The sequence below is a fragment of the Streptopelia decaocto genome, assembly GCF_964273445.1.
Source record: "Streptopelia decaocto genome assembly, chromosome: 10".
In the NCBI taxonomy this organism is placed as follows: Eukaryota; Metazoa; Chordata; class Aves; order Columbiformes; family Columbidae; genus Streptopelia; species Streptopelia decaocto.
The window spans coordinates 269,848-289,534 of record NC_138665.1 but is presented as its reverse complement, the minus strand read 5'-3'; the positions used below and the strand labels follow the sequence as shown (position 1 = coordinate 289,534).

Below are 19,687 nucleotides of genomic sequence, written 5' to 3'. Positions count from 1 at the left end.
TCTGATATCTTGACCTATCTGTCTCCTTTTCCTCTCTTTCTCATTTTATTCTGGGCACATAAGAGTAATATCTTGCGGGTTTTGTTAAAGTCTTGATAACTTTTATGATAGAGTTACCAACTTTTGCCAAGCCTATATTCGCTGTAATTCCACTGAGTGGTTTCTAGTAAATTCATTATTTAATTGAACCTTTCTGGTGATTGTCGTCACTTTGAGTTACCATGCAGAGTTAACCATTGCCCTCACCCCACCAGTGTGGGACGGGACAACCCTTCAGGCCGCCTGGTCCAGGAGCTTTATTGTCGAGGCTTACCCTGCTTCAGACCTTGATTCAGAACCTTGTTTAGCAACACATCACAGCTGCACATGTAACAGGGAACATGTAACATGGCAGCTGCACATGTAACAGGGAACATCTCCAGCTGGTGGAACACAGAGGAGCTGAGCCAAAGTCCCACCACTTTCACCTCCCATCCTGCAGGTGCCAGGCAGACATGGAGTCACCAGGAATGGTGAGACTGCTGCAGCAGGAGCATGTCAAATAATCTGTTCTCCTCCTCCTCTACTCTGCCCTGAGGAGACCACACCTGGAATATTGTGTCCAGTTGTGGCCCCTCAGTTCCAGCAGGACAGGGAACTGCTGGAGAGAGTCCAGCGCAGCCACCAAGATGCTGAAGGGAGTGGAGCATCTCCCGTGTGAGGAAAGGCTGAGGGAGCTGGGGCTCTGGAGCTGGACAAGAGGACACTGAGGGGGGACTCATTCCTGGGGATCAATATGGAAAGGGGGAGTGTCAGGAGGATGGAGCCAGGCTCTTCTGGGTGACAACCAGTGACAGGACAAGGGGCAATGGGTGCAAACTGGAACACAGGAGGTTCCACTTAAATTTGAGAAGAAACTTGTTCCCGGTGAGGGTGGCAGAGCCTGGCCCAGGCTGCCCAGGGGGGTTGTGGAGTCTCCTTCTGTGCAGACATTCCAACCCGCCTGGACACCTTCCTGTGTAACCTCATCTGGGTGTTCCTGCTCCATGGGGGGATTGCACTGGATGAGCTTTCCAGGGCCCTTCAACCCCTGACATTCTGGGATTCTGTGATTCCCAGCTGTGTCCTTCTCATGAGCTTTAGCAGTACCCAGTCTAAAAGCTAAAGCCTCTCAGGGCACTGGTTATCATTTGATCTGGGAATCTAATTTTTTCCACTACCCCTGTGCTGGCCCTTGTTTTGGTTCTCAGGCAGCAAGTGCCACACCGGGGCTCAGCAGGGACGTTGTTTTCACATGCCGAGTGACATGCACAGGACACCGATGTGCTCTCCCCCATCTCGGGTATGGACCCATTCTGATTCTCCCAGCGCCCATGGGTGCACCTCCTACCATGCCACTGTCAAGCCACCACCCACCACAGGCTTTTAAACTGGTGGAAATCTTCAAAATATCTATTGGCACAGAAAAAAATCTCATTTCATTTGCAAGAGTAAATTATCTTAAGGGTGAAATAGAGAACAAACACAGAAGTCACTGTGGAGAGTGACATGCACTGCCGGAATGCTTGGGGCCCTCTGCTTCGGCAAAAGAAAAGGACAGGTAATTCCAGGTACGCAGCAACATACATCCACAAAGACTCTGCACAGGTGACCCACATATCAGGCCTCATTCAAAAATCACAGGTATTCACACAGTGTCAAAGTATCATTTCCATAAAGACACAAACACCTACAGTGTTTGTGTCTTTAGAAGAAGTGTTTTAGAAGAAGTGTTTGTGTCTATTAGAAGAACCGTGTTCCTTTGCTCTGTAGATTGAATTTTGCCTGTGGATTTTGTCACATAATTATTATTTTGTGCTAGTTTGTTTAAGCGTTTACTCATCACTGCCAGCACACCAAATAACGAGTTTTGTGTAACCGAAGATTAAATAGCAACATGCTGCAAAATACAGGGAAGGAAATATAGTTGAGCTTTGCAAAGTTTTTAATTAACAATCTGATACTGAATAGTGGGAGGTTTCCCAGGCACAGGTGAGTGTTGCACAGGATGATTTGCATTCTTAAGGGCAACCTTATGCCTCCTTGTTAAGATAGGTGAGAAGAGTTCCTTGCATCCCTGTTGGAGCCACACGACCATCCTGTTTCTGTTGGGAGTGAGACCAGATGGGTGCCACAGGGACCGTCTGTACTACAGGGACAAAACAGCCCAGCGCTGGGGGCCTTTGCTGTTAAAAGCCCTTGGAAAGAGGGCAATTGCTTCCTCTGCCTCACAAGAGTGGCCATAGCACAGAGGAGAATTTAAAGCGTTGCCCTTGTCTGGCACCCAGGGCGCAGCCCACTGTTCTGCTGTCCCTTGCAGAGAGGCTGGTGGCACCAGCGATGCAGAGCCCCCCAGGGTCACACACCGAATCACAGAATCCCAGAATGTCAGGGGTTGAAGGGCCCTGGAAAGCTCACCCAGTGCAATCCCCCCATGGAGCAGGAACACCCAGATGAGGTTACACAGGAAGGTGTCCAGGCGGGTTGGAATGTCTGCACAGAAGGAGACTCCACAACCTCCCTGGGCAGCCTGGGCCAGGCTCTGCCACCCTCACCCCCAACAAGTTTCTCCTCAAATTTAAGTGGAACCTCCCATGTTCCAGTTTGCACCCATTGCCCCTTGTCCTGTCACTGGTTGTCACCAGAAGAGCCTGGCTCCATCCTCCTGACACTCCCCCTTTCCATATTGATCCCCAGGAATGAGTCCCCCCTCAGTGTCCTCTTGTCCAGCTCCAGAGCCCCAGCTCCCTCAGCCTTTCCTCACACGGGAGATGCTCCACTCCCTTCAGCATCTTGGTGGCTGCGCTGGACTCTCTCCAGCAGTTCCCTGTCCTGCTGGAACTGAGGGGCCGGAACTCCCCAGGGCCCGGCCATGGCCAGCCCTGCAGAAACCTGTCCCCCAGCACTGGGGCACTTTCCACATGAATGAACCCTCTGTGAAACCCCACTACAGCCTCCCCCTTGAACCCCTGCTTTGTCATGTCTGTGCCAGCCAAGGTTCGTGGGGTGGCTCGGGGAGCTGACTGCAAACCACACACCAGCACATGCTGGTCTCAGTGTCAAAGGAAATCTCGAGAGAGTACAACAAGCTGCATTCAGAACAACCTACAAAATCCACATTATTTCTTCACTTAACTGCAACTTGTCAACCCAATATACCCTTCCAAGCAGGGAGGACAGGATGCCAAGACTGTGCACAGGCTCACATGCGGCGTCTGCAGAGTTTAGCAGAGGAACATTACCAGCCTCTAGCTCAGGAAAACCAATTAGATGCACAATGGTGACTCAGCAAGGTGTAATGCAATTAAAAAGGGGGAGACTTTAATTGCTGATCTTCTTTCCAAAAAAAGCAAGCTTGTAACGCAGCCCCTGCTCTACCTGGCAGCAAATCATGTACCTGGACCTAAAATGTCACTAGGGGTTGGAGGAATGTACGTGGACCTAGAATGTCACAAGGGGTTACAAGCCAGTAACCTTTGTATTTGTTCCTGGAAAATGTTTTTAAATTATGATTAAAAATAAGCTAACAGAGCACAGATAGGGTGACATGGATTGTGTGAGGGAAAATGTGTCAGTCTCTCCCAAACATCCCAAACACTGCTTCTCCTTCCAACAGCAGGTACGGCTTGTTGGGGCCAGCCAGAGGTCTGAGCAAGGTGCAGTACATGAGATGGGCAAGAGGACAGGAGATGACTGCTATGGAAAATCAAAATCCACACCAAAACTGCTCGAACAGGAAACTAAGGAGACTTAATCTTCAATTTTTTGTGAACACTACCACCACGGATCTCATAGCTACATATGTTAATGTTTTACGCAGTGATCTGGAACGGAGAAAGAACTGGAAAGCAGAGCCCAGTTTGTACATGACACCAAGGGAAGTGAACTGGATCCAGAAAAACCCAAAGCACCTCAGAGAAACCTGAGCCAGGGAACTGGGTGATGAGTTTGTAGCTGAATATCCCCTTCAACAAACAAATAATGCAGCACACAACTCTCGGTGAGTGCAAAGCCCAGCCACAAAGTGTCTGGCAGGCCCTACCAGGATAGAGGTGAGCTAATTTAAAAAGAAAAAGAGCTACTATAACAATTAGGACCATGTGTGAGCTACGAACAGGAGGTGCTCTGTCAAATTTTGGTAGTGCATGATACCAGGGAGAAGACCTGGTTGTAGGAGATGCTCTTGGAGCATCTGGTCTGCCGGTTAATTTTTAGAAGGAGGATGGAGACAGGGAGGAGGCAGTACCTGTGCTCCGTTCGCCTGGGTGGGGATATACTCAGATGAAGTTCTGGACACCTCGCGTGGAAGTAAAGGGGACTCTATGGAAGAACAGTGTGACCCCAGGTGCTGTTCCCCGTCCTGCCTTCGGCATCCTGGGCTGTGACGTGTGTCCAACCAGACCCACAGCCCCTGCAGCCCCTGCGCCCATACTGGGAGCTGCTCAATAAAATGTCATGGGATGGTTGGAGAGTCCTGGGAGGAGGCACAGAGCAAGCAGGGAGGCTGCAGAAACGGCTGGATTTTGGAGCAGGGAAAGGGACTCCTGTGGGGTCCTGCACTGTGCCAGGTGGGGCCCAGCACCACCTCCTCCCTGGGGAAAGCGGTTGGAACGGTTTTGCACACCCCTGCAAAACCATTCTCACCTCCACCTGATTTTTTTCTCACCAGCTGCGCACCAAGGGCTGCTCAGAAGCATCTACGGTGCAAACCTTGGCAGAGAGCACCCTCCAGTGGGCACTGGGAGGCCAGTGGGATCCCCACAGCTGCTGCTGGCTGCTCCCTGGGCTCAGGAGGGACCCAGGCATCGGAGCAGCACGGCAGGACCCAGGGGAGGGCTCCCGAGAGCAGCTGAAGCAGAGCAGCTCTGTCCCAGAGCCTGCACCCATCACATCTTGTTCCATTTACATGTCACCCACAGGGAGCACAAGCTTGAGTCACCTTCACAACGGCGGGCTCTGGCTGACTGTTCCCTTAGGATTGGGGTCTTGGTGTAGTAAGAAGCAGTTCTGCAAAAAATGCAAGTTTGGCTGTTGGACACTGAACACCACAGGCATCGGTCCCAGCTGGTGCACCTAGGGTGGATAATTTGGTAAAGAGGTGACGCTCCTTACTCACATCACCAGATGTTAAGAGAGAAGACACGAGGCAAAGACATTTACTCCCTTGCCCTTGCAGCTTGTGCACCTGGCAGCCAGACTCACGGGCTCCCGGCGGGGTTTGCAGGACCAGGCACCCCAGGCTGCCCCGCTGTCCGTCTCTCAGAGAATGCAGCAAAACCCAAGGCTGGGTGGTTGCACAACAGCTTGCAGGAGTCCCCAGCAAGTGAGAGAGCAGAGGAAATCCCAACCATACAAGGCATCTGGCAGCCCTCATTGCCAAACATGTGTCCCCCCTTCCAGCTCAGCATTACATCAGCTGGGGGTGAGGGCGGCTGGGTGAGGCGGCTCCTCTGCCGCGCCTGGGGCTCTGCGCTCCTCCATGTGCCTCCTGTTCCATCCCCGCTGCTCCTCTCGGCTGGAAGCAAAGTGGAAGCCAAGCCAGCAGCTGTCCAAGCTAGTGTGCTTTGGCAACTATTTCACAGCCTAAAAGCTGCTGTCTGTTGCTTGCTGCAGTGGGAGGCCCTGGGACAAGCAGGGGAGAAGGAGAAAGGTCAAGTTCCCTTGCTAACCCCCTCCAGAATCCTGGCATCCCCTGGCCCCTCACCAGGCAGTGAGGCTGATCCAAAGCCCTGCCACCCAGAACAGCCCCAGCTCGAGTCGTCGCCTCCTGGGCACAGCACGTCCGCTTCCCCTGGGGAGACGCTCCATGGCGGGCGGAGCAGGGCTGGGGCAGGAGCAGCATCCCCAGCAGCATCTGGTTGCAATCAGTGTTTGCAGAACTGGCTGAGCTCCTTCCCGGCCAGCAGCCAAGTGAGCTGTTTCCCACAGGATCCCGAGCCCGTCACTCCGTGCGCCGGGGTTTCACACGCCATTACAGCGAGTTGCATCCCTGGAGCAGCGCCTGGATCCCAGCTCTGCCCATGCTGAGGCGTCTGGCCATGGCAGAGGATTGAGACTCTGCACCTGAAAGGAAACAACCCAGCGGAGGCACGGGGCCATGCTGCTCCCGCACCGCTTCCCCATGGCATTTCTGCCCTGGGGCTTGTCCGGCAGCTCCAGAGCTCTTGCAGGGCCATGGCTGCTCATTTCCAGCTCTCCTGCCCTGGCCAGCCCTGCTGTTAATGTAATGATCATCATCATAATGTGGTGACTTCATTATTGAGCTTACTTCACATTTAAAGGCTCATTTTAGTTCTCTCATGTTAAATATTTGACAGAAGGCTTAAGGAGAACACTCTTGATTTAGAAAAAGGCCAGTTTAAGTTGCTGAGCAACCCGATGTTGTGATTTTGTTAATGCTCCTGCATCGTGTGATGGTTTTATGAATTCCATGGCTCCTGGAGTCAGGTGATTACCTGAGGATCTCCGCTTGCACTCAATGGCAGGATGTTCAGACCTCTCCAGCTGCACAGAAAGGCTTGAAAATGAGGCCAAAGGCACATAGAAAGCAAAAGAAAAAGCCCTTGCCACTTATCAGGCTTTATATCCTCCTGCTCGCTAAGCCACCTTGAGACCTGGGAACAAGTCAAAGAAAACACTGCACACCTCAACGCTGCTACCATAACAAACCTGCATCACAAGGCAGAGCAAGAGGAAACTATCTCAAAACCAGAAGAAAATTGGATAAATTCATGTTTCAGCAGGGTTCCCTACCTTCACCCCCGGCTGCTGACAGGATCGCCTTCAGGTGTTAGGAAGGACAGTTTAAACCTGGCTCTTGATTTTTGCTCTAGCAGGAAATCTTGAAATGAGCAGAACCCTGTTGGAAAAGCCGTAAAAATAGACACATTGTCCGTGTGTGTTCTTTCTCATTCAGAGAGATCAGTGTTGGGAAGGACAGGTGGGCTGAGATGCGAGGTAAGTGGAGCAGAGCGCTGGATCCATGACCCCAATAGGCTCCAGATGCTCTCCTTAGCCAGATCATGATTCATGATGAGGGCTTGACCAGGCCAAGATAATCAGGCTGTCTTCACTCTCTTTACCCCCTGGTGGGACATGACCTGTGCCTCAGTTTCCTCATCTGCAGCATAGAGACCTTCATGGTGCCTCAGCAAAGCCACTGCATGGTTTCACGGGCAGTACACAAAAGCTGGCTGCTCCCGTGGAGGGCATATGGGGAGACATGCACCTGTCTGGGGCAAATCCCTGCTGGCACCTTGTGAGCTGTACGAACGCATTGGGGAGTTTGGCTGTGGGGAAATCCAGGCAGAGGCTACAACATGAAGTGCCGGAGCATCGTGTGCTGGGGAAAGAACCAAATCCACCAGTGCCTCTCAGCTCATACCTGCTGCTGATCTTCACCTGGCAGGTGCCGACCACCGTGGTCTCATCTGCCCAGGGAGGACACAACATGGGGGAGCACCAGGAGTGTCCTGCAGAAGACATTGTTGAGTTGTGGTCACAGAGGAGAGCTAAGGGGCACCTATTGATGCTGAAAAAAGAAGGGAAGGGAAGGGAAGGGAAGGGAAGGGAAGGGAAGGGAAGGGAAGGGAAGGGAAGGGAAGGGAAGGGAAGGGAAGGGAAGGGAAGGGAAGGGAAGGGAAGGGAAGGGAAGGGAAGGGAAGGGGAGGGGAGGGGAGGGGAGGGGAGGGGAGGGGAGGGGAGGGGAGGGGAGGGGAGGGGAGGGGAGGGGAGGGGAGGGGAGGGGAGGGGAGGGGAGGGGAGGGGAGGGGAGGGGAGGGGAGGGGAGGGGAGGGGAGGGGAGGGGAGGGGAGGGGAGGGGAGGGGAGGGGAGGGGAGGGGAGGGGAGGGGAGGGGAGGGGAGGGGAGGGGAGGGGAGGGGAGGGGAGGGGAGGGGAGGGGAGGGGGTGATTTGTTCTTCGCATGGTGGTAGCAGCTCCATGGAGCTGGGTTTGGATGCACAAACATTTACTCAAGCCCAAACAGAGCACGAATAGCTCAGGAGAGAAGAAAGGTTCACCATGCAGGGAGAAATGACACCCAGCTCTGGAAATTCCCAGTAGGAATTGCATTCCTACTCTTCCCCAGGCAAATGGGGCTACTGGGGATGGGGTACTGGGCTAGCTGAATCGGGAGTGCACCCACCACAGCCATCCTTCTTTGGACTTTTGCTGCTGCACACTGCCCAGGACATGTGCCAGCACAGGGGTAGATGTAGGTGAGGAACTAGTAAATGGATTTTCAGATTAAACCTGGCCTCCCTAGAGGGTTTTCTGAGCCACAGAAGGGTTCCACCATCCCTCCTACCCTGGTACTGTGTGCCAGGCCTGTGTCCCCTCCAGAGGGTACCCATACAATCACAAGAATATGCCTCCAATGCACATTTTTTTCTCACTGAAGAGGAAAAAATATTGGCATGAAGAACAGATCAAATAAGAACAAGTTAAATTTAGCCTGGTTACGGAAGGGCAAAAGGTTCCTCGAGTGCTGGCAGGGATCCTGCCCTCACTGCTGCTCTTGCCCAGGATGCTGAGTTCCTGTGCTCGGCTGGGGCCCTGCTGCAAGCAGCCTGGCCAAAGGACTGGAAAACCCAACTCATTGCCCTGTGCCTGGTGCCCTGACCCTTGCTGGGCTTGTCACCTGGACCGGACACAGCCAGGGGCACACAGAACTCGGTCACTCATCAGTGTGGCTCCAGGGTGATGTACAGACCCACCGTGGCTGCAAAATGAAGCTTCAAAGTCCAGGTACCTGAAGAAAGAAGGTTTGGAGGCTGCAGTGAAATCTCATTCCAGGTGTCCACCCTCTGCCGAGGGGAGATGGCAGCCCCACACCTCTGCTGGGTGGCTTTGCTTTGCCCAAACTCAAACCCTGCCCAAGTCTTGCCCAAACTGGGCTGTGCAGAGCACTGGGGAGCTTCCCATGCACAGGGCCTGCAGGGACTTGGGACACCAGCAGCCAGTACACCTCTGCAGCTTCCCAGTGCCCCGCCAAGGGGATGGCAGGTTGCAGACCGTTTCAAATAGGGGAATTTTTGTTACTGGGCCAGCACAAATATTTGCTGTAGTGTGCTCCCCTCTGGGGAGAAGGGGAACAGGCAGAGGAGAGTAACTGCTGGGGGGGCTAGAATATCCATGGGTGAGGAATGCCAGAAAAATGCAAGATTAATGTGCTTTCCCTGCTGTGTCTATTGGGCTTCTGAGCTCTGCCTGGAGAACAGCAGCTCCAGAGCCCACCAAAATCCCAGAGAAGCTTCTGTGGAAGGCCTGACCCCTGCCAGCCCCGGGGTGGGGAAAACAGGCACTGGGGGGATGCCTGTGCCCTCCCAAAGGGACACAGGAAGGGAAGAGCTGGCACCGGAGAATGGCCGTGGCCCCAGTGCCAGCGCTGGATTCTGCCCGGGGACAGCCCGGGGAGGAGCCGCGGGTCCCCGCAGCGCTCCGAGCCGGGACTGGTCTCGCCATCCCGGCTGCCGCGATGCGCCCCCGGCCCCGCCGCCGGCCCGAGCATCCCCGAGCCGGGCCGCCCCTCCCTCCTCTTCCTCCTCCTCCTCCTCCTCCCACCGGCCGGCCCCGAGCCCCGGCGCCGCTGCCGGCCCAGAGCCCTCGCAGCTGCGGGGCTGGCCGGGGGATGAGCTGAGCCGAGCCGAGCCAGGCCGAGCCGAGCCATGCCGTTCTACAAGCGGAGCGTGGTGGCGCGGGGGGGGCGGCCGGCCGTGCCGCTGGCCGAGCTGCGAGACGTCTGCAGCCTGGCGGCTCTCACTCTGCTCCGGCAGCTCGCCGATCTCTGCGGCCACTCGCTCGCCCTCCTGGGAGACATCGAGGGGCACGTCCTGGAGCTGGGTCGTCGCACCGGGCAGCTGCACCGTCGAGCCGCCCGCCTGCAGGCGCTGCTGAGGGGCCGGCCGCTCCGCGGGGCACACGCCGCCCCAGGTAAGGCGACCCCCGCCCGGCCCGGCCCTCCCCGCCGCTCCCGGGAGGTCCAGGAATGCGCGGCCTGGGAGTGCCACCCGTCAGGGCTGCACCCCGCTCCGACAGGGATCCCGTTTCCCCTCCACAATACAGGGGGGTGTCCGCCGCTCTTCCTCCGACGTGGTCCTTCCCGAGTGTCCGCGTCTCCTCTCCGGGGTGTGTCCTGCTGTCCAGGTACCCCCAGGTCCTCCTCCGTGCGGGGAGGTCCGGCGGAGCCGGGCCGGCGCGGCTGAGGAGCGGCGATGCCACCGCAAAGCCCCCTTGGCCACGGTGGCGGCGGCAGCTGCTGCGGGGTGAGGCTGGGACAGCCCGGCAGCCTCTCCCGCTGCCTGCCCTTCATTTTCCCGCACGCAGTGGGCATTTTCCAGGCTGCCAGCCAAGCACACGTTTCACACTGTGTCCCCGATTACCAGCGGCTGTTTCATTCCAGGCTCTCTGGGAAAGCGAGGACACTGCGAGAGCTACTCCTCACCTCCGCGCCGCTGTCCTTGCCTTGGATGCTTCACTCCCCTCCCGGGGCAGGGGACCGAGGTGGCCGTTCCCTCGCTGTGCTTTCAGCCAGCGTGTAGCCGCAGGTCAGCGTGGAGCAGCTTTCGCTCGGGGTTTTGTGTGGCTGGGGAAAATGACAAGTTGTAGCCTGGGCGTCCCGTCTGCTCATCCCTCTCCTGGCAGCGAGCCGGGTTTGTTTTGTCCGGGACTGCTTTCATTACCCATCCCAAGTGTTTCGGCTTGGCACAGTCTTCTGTGCTGGGTCAGAAGTGGGCAGGCTGTTTCGGATGAGCTTAAAATAAGCTTGTTTTGGAGTTGTTTATAAAAGTTTATTTTAAAAGTCTTTGCAGGGCAGGGAAGGGGGAGTGGTGTTCAAGCACATTTTCCCCAGAAGTGCTGCGCATTTCTCAGGCCCTCGGTAAAACATGTGCCTCTTGTGCTTTCTGTAAACCCCTTTGCAAGTGCTGTTTTGCTGCTCCATCTGTGTGGAGACATGGAAAACAACTGCCAGACCCTCGCGGTGTGCTTCCCGGATGCAGGGAACAAGCAGAGCACTCGGCCTCAGCCTGAGAGATGTGCTGCGCTTGCAAATGCTGGTGGAGTAAATCAGTTATCAGGGTAAGAAGAGGCTCCTGCTGTCCCATGCATCAGCCGTTAGAGAAATGAGGGGACAAGGAGGTACCACAGTCACCCAGAGCTGACTCGTGCACACCACTAGTACAGCGCCAAACCCTGCAGTGTTGTCGCAGTATGTGCTGGACTGGTGTCTCCTGGAGGAGGAGCTGGCCATGACAGTGACCAGATGGTCCCTCGCCACCTGCGTCTGGCCAGCAGGTTGAGAATGCTCTTGGTGGCCACAGGACAGTGTGGGGGACGGCAGAGACAGCTGTGGCCTGGTGAGGGTGGGGGCAGCCGCTGCTGCAGGCAGGTTGGGTTTGTAGCCCCCGGGCTGTGTTTTCAGCTGTGCATCAGTGCTGTGTACCTGGGGTTGCTCGTGGAGCAACACAACTCATTGCAAGTGATGTGCATAGCGCAGCAGGCAAACAGTCCTCCCGTGCTGCAGCTCCTCATCAGAGCCCCGTAAATATGCGTGTACGCAGTTGTGCAGGGGTGCAGGGATGGCTCTCTGAGCTGGCTGACTAGCTGGAAGTTGGAGATGCATGGTGATAAAAATGCTTTGACTTTTAATGTGGGAATAGCTGGGGGAGTGCGAAGCGTGCAGAGCTGTGCCCACTGCACCTCCCCTTCACCCCTTTTCTGGCAGTGCTGAGTCTTGCGGGGGGTTTGCATTTCTCCCCACACTCCAAGGGAAGAACAACCCACCCACCCTCCTGCCTGCCCCTCATCCATCCACCGCCACTGTTCCCGCAGCCAGCGGGACGCGGGTGCCTCCAGCTTTACTGAACTCTTTACCTGGGGGAAGAACGAAATTCCAATTTCTGTTTCAGTTGCTGTTTGCTTTTCTAAGAGCTTCAGCATCAGCCTGTCAGGAGGGAATGGTTCATATCTCTGGAGGATGGGAGCTCCTTGCAAACCCCCAGCACCTCATCACTGTGGGGCGAGCAGAGACAGCCCAAGGCTGCACGAGAGTACTTTGCACGGAGCTGCAGCACCATGCAGAGTCCCTTGAGTGAGGAGCAAATGCTTAACAACATCCCACTCATGGTTTGTTGTTGGTTTTTTTCTCTTCCTTTCCTCTTCTTGAAGAGGACCCAATAGCAAAAATCACATTTCTCCTCTTGAACTGGAATAAAACCCCAATGTCTTGTCACTGAGAGAGCAGGGGAAAATCCCAGGACTAAACACCCTGGTGTAGTCTTCACACAACCGGTGGGGTCTGGATGACATGTCACAGCCAGTCTGACAAGCTCTAAAGGACGGTGACGGATCAGGCCCCGGGAGCGAGCAGGTGCCCTCCCTCCCAGGCAGGGCTGGAGCCCACACCAGCCCCAGAGCAGCTGCAGCACCTGCCTGCTGCAATCTGCGCTGAGCTGGGTTAGTCCTGTTCTCTGGCTCCTCGCTGACACTGTATGGTGGGGATCAGAGAGTTCTTGGGGCTTTTGCAGCAAGTGGGAGCACTCCAGGTGGTGCCAGAGCCCAGCCTGGGGGGAGGCAGGGTGTGGGGTCGACCACTCAGTCCTGAACAGCCAAGCTCGCTCCAGCTTAGGGTGGCACATGGTGGTTTGTCCTTCCCAAGGATGGTCCTCACAGCTCCCAGGTTGGGTCAAGAGCCTTTGCCCGGCTTTGGTTCCTCCCAGGCAGGTTAAAGGGATCTGAAAGCCATGAGTCTCCTCACCAGGAAGGGAACCCCTGTGGCTGGGGACCTCAAGGTCCTCACTGTGCAGCAGGACATGTCTGTCCATCTGTCCAGAGGCTGTGAGATGGTGGGAGCTGCCATGTCTTCTTCATCAGGAGGGGAAGATGCGGGTGTAACAGCGTTACTGCCAGATGAAGGATTCGCACCACAAAGGGCTGGCTGAGCACTTGATCTGACAAGGCAGTGTGGTTGTTTCCAGTGTGAGACAGCAGGCAAGGGCTGCCAGATTCCTCTGCTCTTATTCATCGCCAGTTGCAAGAGTGGGGAGGGTGCACGCCTGTCCCCAGGGAGCTGGGTGCATCCTGCTCACCAGCACCCCTCAGCACCTGGAGGTGAGGGTGCCAGGGCTGGGCACGGGGGTCCTGCTGCAGCTGGGGGCAGAGCAGAGACCAGGCTCCCTGTCCCACTCCCCTTAGCACCGCCGTGTCCCGGAGGAGTGGCACTGAACCCGGACCTCCTCCCGGCACTTGGCGCTGAAGGCTGGGCTGCTTTGCAGCCCAGGAAAGCCCCCTGGCAGCTGTTGTGTTGATCCTCAACTGGGATGCAGCTCCACGGGCACCGGCTGGGTGACATGAGTCCTCAGCCAGGGCTCCTGGCTCAGCTCTCTCCCCTTGGGATCCAGTGGCTCTAGAAATAAATCTCAGCAAAGAAGAAGATGGGGGCCTGGCGCCGAGAGCTATTTAAACTGTTGTCCCTGAAGAGCTGTGGGGACGGTTCTCTGGAAGAAACCCTGGGCTGTGCTGGCAGGAGGAGCTGTTTACTGCTCTTGCCGAAATATGCAGCATTCGCTGTCCTCTGACCTCCCAGCCTGTCTTGAAACAGACCATCAAGATAGGCAGAGCATCAGCCAGACCAGGGACTACTGTCCCCCGCACCCCTGGCTCTCTCCTCACTGGATGGGTAAGGGCTGGCACAGATATTTTGTCCTGGATCCCATCACTGGTATGAAAAACAAACAAACAAACAAAAGCCATAACCAAAACCAAAAAACCACACCCTCGCTGACTTGTTCGAGTGTCCAGCCAGGCTGGAGTGGCCGAGTGGCTGGAGTGGCTCGGCCCCAGGCAGAGTCACTGCCAGGTCCAGGGGCTGTGACCGCCTCTCACAGCTCCGACCAGAGCCCCAGGGATGCACCCGTGTGAACCTTCCAGAGACCCACAGCTCCATTTTGGGGACTAGATAGCTGAGCCTCCCTCCTTCTGGCCCCGCAGCCATCCTGGGCCAGCTGCTCCCCATGGGTTCGGTGCCCTTCAAGTGGGAGAGAAAATGCCAGGGTGCAAGGCTCTGGCTGTGCAGAGCCATGGGGAAAGAGACACCCCAAACTGAGGGGAGGAGAAGGTCTGGTTTGGAGTGAGATGTGGTTTTAGCCCCCGCAGGCTGGGGGGAGCAGCGCTCTCCTCCCCGGCAGCCCCGACCCACTGCAGCCAGCACCGCCACTGGCAAGGGACATTCGGCGTGGGACAGCTCTGCGTCTCCTCGGCCACCAGGACAGGCAGTGGCGAGCACGGGGTCGAGGCTGGTTGCCCCCATAGCGATGCCGAAGCAGTTTGCAGAGGTCCCCATGCTGGGAGCCCCGCACTGGTCAGCCTGGCCACAAGCTGCCGCAGCCTCCTCTGCTGAGCCGAGCAGCTCCCAAAAACCTCCCAGACCTCCAACATATTTTCTCTGCCTGCTTTTTTTCTAAACCGGTGGTGATTTCAGCGTTGGAGGGGAGAGCGCAGCTCCCCCAAAGGCTGCCTCGGCGCGGGCGGGAGGCGGGAAGCTGACCAAGGCCGGGATGGATGACTTGGGCTGCCAGAGGAGGGGAGCGGGGAGCCGCACCCTCGCTCTTAACAGGAACCGTCTGTGGGAGCGGCTTGGCCAACAGGCAGACAAATGAATAATGCACGTCTCCCACCCGGAGCAGCTCTGGCGGATGGCTGTCCTCAGCGGTGCGCTGATAGCCGCTCTCCAAAAACGCGTGCTGCCGGCAGCGCGGGGCTTAGGAGGAGACGCCAGCGTTGCCTTTCCACAGCTTCCCTGCGCCAAAGTTACTGCAAGGAAAGAGCAGCCTCGCTGGGCTTTGCGACCCCCCGTGACTGCAAACACTCCCCAGCACAGTCTGCCCATGGGTGTGTGGTTGCTGCAGTGCCTGATCCTGCTCGGGGGACATCGTGGGAGCTGACGTTGAGGGTGGCATCTCCAGTTATTGTCACAGCCTCTCTCCCTCCCTGCTGGAGTGTTGGAATTCCTGCTTAGATGGACCCAAATCCTGCTTATGACTGGAAGTATTTTCACGCTTTTGAAAGGATTTACATGAGAGGGGATCTTGCTTCTGGTCTTTCGTCAGGAGCTGTGGCCCTCAGGGGCAGCAGGTCCCTTGGGCGCAATAGGTCATCGGGACCCCCATCACCCAGCGAGAAGAGCAGGGCCCACGAGGGAAGGTGGCCTCCACTGTCCCCTCTCAGCCTTGCGCATCCCTGGTGATCCTGTTTCCCCCTGCCTGGGCCAGCCCTGCAGTGTGGGCTTAGAAGAGACTCCTTTAGTACCAGTATTTCTGCAGTAGAGTGGTTCCTCTTAGGAAGCCCTTACGACAGAGGTGTCAAACTCATTTTCACTGGAGGACGCAGCAGCCTCGCGGTTGCCTTCAAAGGGCAGAATGTCATTTTAGGACATTGATGAGTTTGTCAAATGGGTTTGACACCCCTGCCTTATGACATCTCATTGGCTGCAAATATGGCAGTGGTTACGGTGCACAGGAACATGGATTAGCTTCAACTATGTGCCTCCAAAGAAGCTTGCATCATCTTGAAGCAGTTTGAAGGACGCGTTTATCTCCATGTGGAAGCAAGTGTTGGAACTCGCTTTGGCAACCCATTCTCCAGCTGCAAAGATCTCCTTGGCGCTCAGAGAAGGAAGACGTGTGAGCATGCAGGCAGGACCACTCCCTGTGGCAAGTGTGCAGGTTGTCCAGGCAGGGAGGAGTCTCAGGGGGGTCATTTTGCTGGCTGGTTATCTGATAGTGCCTGAAAGAACATCCTGACTCACAGAAGGGCCTTGTGCTCTCTCCTGCAGCCAGTTGGCAGCTCCCAGCATGGTCCATGCTTCCCAGGCACCTGGTGCCCAGCACTGTGCCCGCTGGCCATGCCCAGCACGCTGCGGTGGCTGGCGCGGCGCCGGGCAGCGGGCTGGCCGCTGTGCACACAGGGGCTGTTTGCTGGTAGCACAAAGCCTGGTTTGAGCGAGAGCTGGCACGGTGCTGAACGGGCCGAGTATGCTGGTGGGGAGAATCAGCTCTTCTGCTCACCCGTGCCAGTGGGCTCCGCCACCCTCCTCCAGCACTCGTGCCTGGCAGCAAGGATAGCTGCCCGCTGCAGGCACTGAGATGCTGCTGACGGGGAAGCAGGCCAGCACTTCAGGTGCCAGCAATGGGATATGCACGGCTCTGGGTGAGTACCTATCAGCACACCAGGGTGACCAACCTCCTTCCTCCAGAGCCCTGAGCCCCGGTGCGGTGCCAGCCTGGCACGGTGCGATGGCTGGCAGCTTGTCGTGGCTCCGGGAACCTTAGTGGAGCTGCCCAGCAGTGGGGAGAGACTTAAGGTGGTGAGCAGTACAGAGATGGGGAGCAGATCATTAGGCCTTCCAGTTAATCTAATGATGGCAGATCAAAAAAGCCAGGGGAACAAGCTAATTCCCGCAGTTAACCAGGCAATGGCTGTTAGCAGCAATTCCTTCCCTTCCCAGCACCCCAAGTCACCAGGGGCAGCTCTACTGAGCAGCACGGCCCCAGCATGAGCTTGGATCCTGCCTTGGCGTCCCCATGGCCAGGCAGGATGATGGGGACAGCTGTCTGCACAGCCAAGGCACCCCACATTGCTGGCACAGGGCAGACACCATCCTCCCGTGTGTGCTTACATGTCCATTCATGTCTGAGTGTGCACACACAGGCCTGTTGCAGAGGCCAGGGGCTCCTGGGCATGCAATGGGTGTTTGGGTCTGAGCTGCCTGCACTCCAGATGGGCTGCTCTCAGCCAGTCCGTGACTGTCGTGGTCTCTGAAATCCCAAAGGAAAAGGGTTTCTGTAGCTCTCAGCGGGCAGTGACAAAAGTTATCAGACCCCTGACTGCCTGGGCACTGAGGGGGAAAGGCGATGCTGGAGAGATGCTCATGAGTTGTCTTAAAGTGCTTGCTCCATACACAGTGAAGCTGGGGGGTCTGCTGCTGCAGGGTCAGCCCTGAGACCAACACCATGCTTTTGCAGGATCCCTTCTGCCAGCCCTCTCAGCTTGTTGCTGTGTCCACGGCTGGCACAATCAGCAGGTCTGCCCAGTCCCCTTCCCCTGCCTGTGGCGCTGGGCACAGGGGCTCTTTCCCAGCTCCCCCAGCAGACACTGGGGTGGTGCTTGCCCATCGCCATCCCAAGGGCTCTCATGAGGCTCCATCCTGCCGGGAGGAGGGAGCAGATCTCTCTTTGCAGACCCAGCTTGTGGATGCACCCTTGCCTGGTGCACGGGGAGGCTTGCCAGCTCCTGCTGGCCCCCGGGACGTTCCCCCTCCCCAGGGCTGCGCCAGCCGCCAGCAGCCTCCTGGGTGGTCCCGGCCATCAGGCAGCGTGTGGGCTGCATGTGTGGGACCGGCTCCCTTCCTGCCCGTGTTGGGAGCCCGGCCAAGGGGGCCCTGGATGGCTCCCTGAAGGCCATGAGGGGCAGCCAGCCCCAGGGGGGGATGTGGGGCCAGATTTGGGCTTCTTCAGGCTGCTCCCCAGTGAGCTCTGACCTTGGCAAAGGGCTGCTGAGGGGCTGAGGTGCTTCAGCTCATCCCATTGCAACCAGCACAAGGACAGAAACCTGTGGCTGTGGGTAGGCCAGGTTTGGGCAGTGGCTGGATGGAGCAGAAGGCCCAGATGGTACTTGAGTGAACAGAGCAGAGGGAGCACCTCTGAGCTCCTCCAAAGCAGCAGGGATGTTGCTAATGGGAGGGGTGTGATAGTATGTGTTCATCTAAGGAGCTGCTTGGGTTAGAGATGATGTCTGGCTGCAGTAAAGCGTGTGTGGCTGTGGGGAGGAGCTGTGTTTGCTCCTTAGAATCCTCCAGACCTGCCTGTACCGTCTGGTCTGGAAGTGACAGATCTTTCTCGTATCACCCACGTGTCCCATGCGCGGGTGGTTTTTGGGTGCACCTCAGCTCGTGCTCTGTGCAGCATTGCTGGCGCACCATGTTCGCTGGCTCCCGAGCAGTTTGTCTGTGCACGTGACACATACGGGTTTTCCAGGCTTGCCACCTGGCATCCTTGCCCTCCGCTGTCTCACAAGCAGCCAGGCAGCATCTTGGACACAGCAAATCTGCTCACGCACCACATCACGGGCATGCACAGCCTTTCCAAATGTGCCCAAATGTGGCTGAGTGGTGGGGCCATACGCCCAGGAGCTGCTTGCCAGAGCTGGCAGACAGGCAAAAGCTGCCAGATCATTTCCTGAAGTGGCAGGAAAAGGCTCACGGGGATTTTCTGCTGCAGCAAGCGGAATGGGCAGCAGGAGCATGAAGCGAGGCTAATGCATGCCTGAATTGGCAACAGGTGCCTTGGGACAAGAACTGTCAGAGGTCGCTGCCAACACCAGTGCCCTCCCTGCCACAGCCCATGCTGGCTCTGTGTGGCCATGCAGCCCCATGGCTTGCAAACTCTCTTTTTCTGATTGCGGGTGCCTACACTGTGTGCAAGGGAATAGCTTGTTTCATGCTTAAGTGGGAAGCCCAAGAGCTCCTGGTGCAGGGAGCTCGGCTGGAGGAAGCCAGGCAAAAGGCTGGGGGGGATTTGCCCTGGTGAAAGCTGCCTGCTGGCTCCAGGTTTCTTGCTCACCTGCAGGACAGGTGTAGCAAGAGGTGAGGGCAGGGTGGCAGGGTGGCTGCCCCACACATCACCCTGCTCCCCCAGGAGTTCTCCAGCCTTGGGGCAGCACCGTGGTTAAGGGAAGCCTCTGGGCAGGCAGCAAGTGGCAGATTGGAGGGACGTGTCAAGCTGCATGTGGTGCCTGTCAGTCTGTGCCACCCACGCTTTGGTGAGGGTTTCCTAAAGCCCTTTTCCAAGCCTCCCCAGGAGCCACCTGATCCCAGTGCTCTTGCTGCAGGTGCAGTGAACACCTTGGAGCCGCTCCGGGCTGGAGTCCAGAGCAAAGCCCTTCACCCAGCTGTCTGATCCTCGTTAATTATGGGAGACAGGAGGCTTGTGCTGCCCACAGCAGCACGGGCGGTGGGGTGACATCTCCTTTCCAGGGATCCCGCCGATCACAGCCAGGGCTGCCTGCTCGGCTCCTTCCGGCTCTCACCTGCACAGGCAGAGTGATGGGGATGGTGGGATGGGGTTGGCTGGGCACCAGGTTGCACCAATGGTGACAGCGGACAGAGCCCTGTGGGTGGATACAGTGTCCTCAGCTCCCTGGGCAACACCCGTGCCCAGCCCTGGCACTGGATGTGTCCCTCCTCTTCCTCCCCACCAGCTCGGGCTGGGGCAAGGGGCATCCCCAGGGACCGTCTCAGGTGGAAGGTGCCCAGCATGCCCCCGTGCTGCTGCCTGCCTCCTGCCGCTGCAGGCAGAGGTGCTGCAGGATCTGGTGGCTGTGCGGGAGCAGATGCCAGCGCCACAGCTTGCACCTCGTGTCTCCCATGAGGGGCTCATAAACGTTGCAAACTAGCGATGGCATCATGGCACGTGGCAGCACTGGTTCTCTCGTGCAGCACTTTTGGGCTGTGTTCAGTTTTCCCGAGCCAGAGTAAGCTCTGGGTGACTGGGAATGTGGGTGCAGGTTGTTGGGGTGATCAGGGCTGAGGCTCCTGTGTCCCCTGCGCCTGACCTCAGTGTGGGCAGCAGAAGCCTTGCAGCTTGCTATGTACTGGTGGCACGGTGGCCATCAGA

At 57.1% G+C, this 19,687-nt stretch overlaps 1 protein-coding gene across 4 annotated transcripts in view; it reads left to right on the top strand.

Moving 5' to 3' along the window:
• Positions 1–9,610: 9,610 nt before the first annotated feature.
• The window catches only part of NHSL2 (NHS like 2), a 31,049-nt gene continuing 20,972 nt past the window's right edge, over positions 9,611–19,687 (top strand). For all 4 annotated transcript variants that reach the window (XR_014184962.1, XM_082061770.1, XM_082061774.1 and 1 more), the window contains exon 1: positions 9,611–9,950. Coding sequence is in view for 3 of the 4 variants with exons in the window: in XM_082061770.1 (XP_081917896.1) it covers positions 9,686–9,950 (265 nt within the window). In the remaining variant the exon portion in view is untranslated. The remainder of the gene's footprint in view (positions 9,951–19,687) is intronic.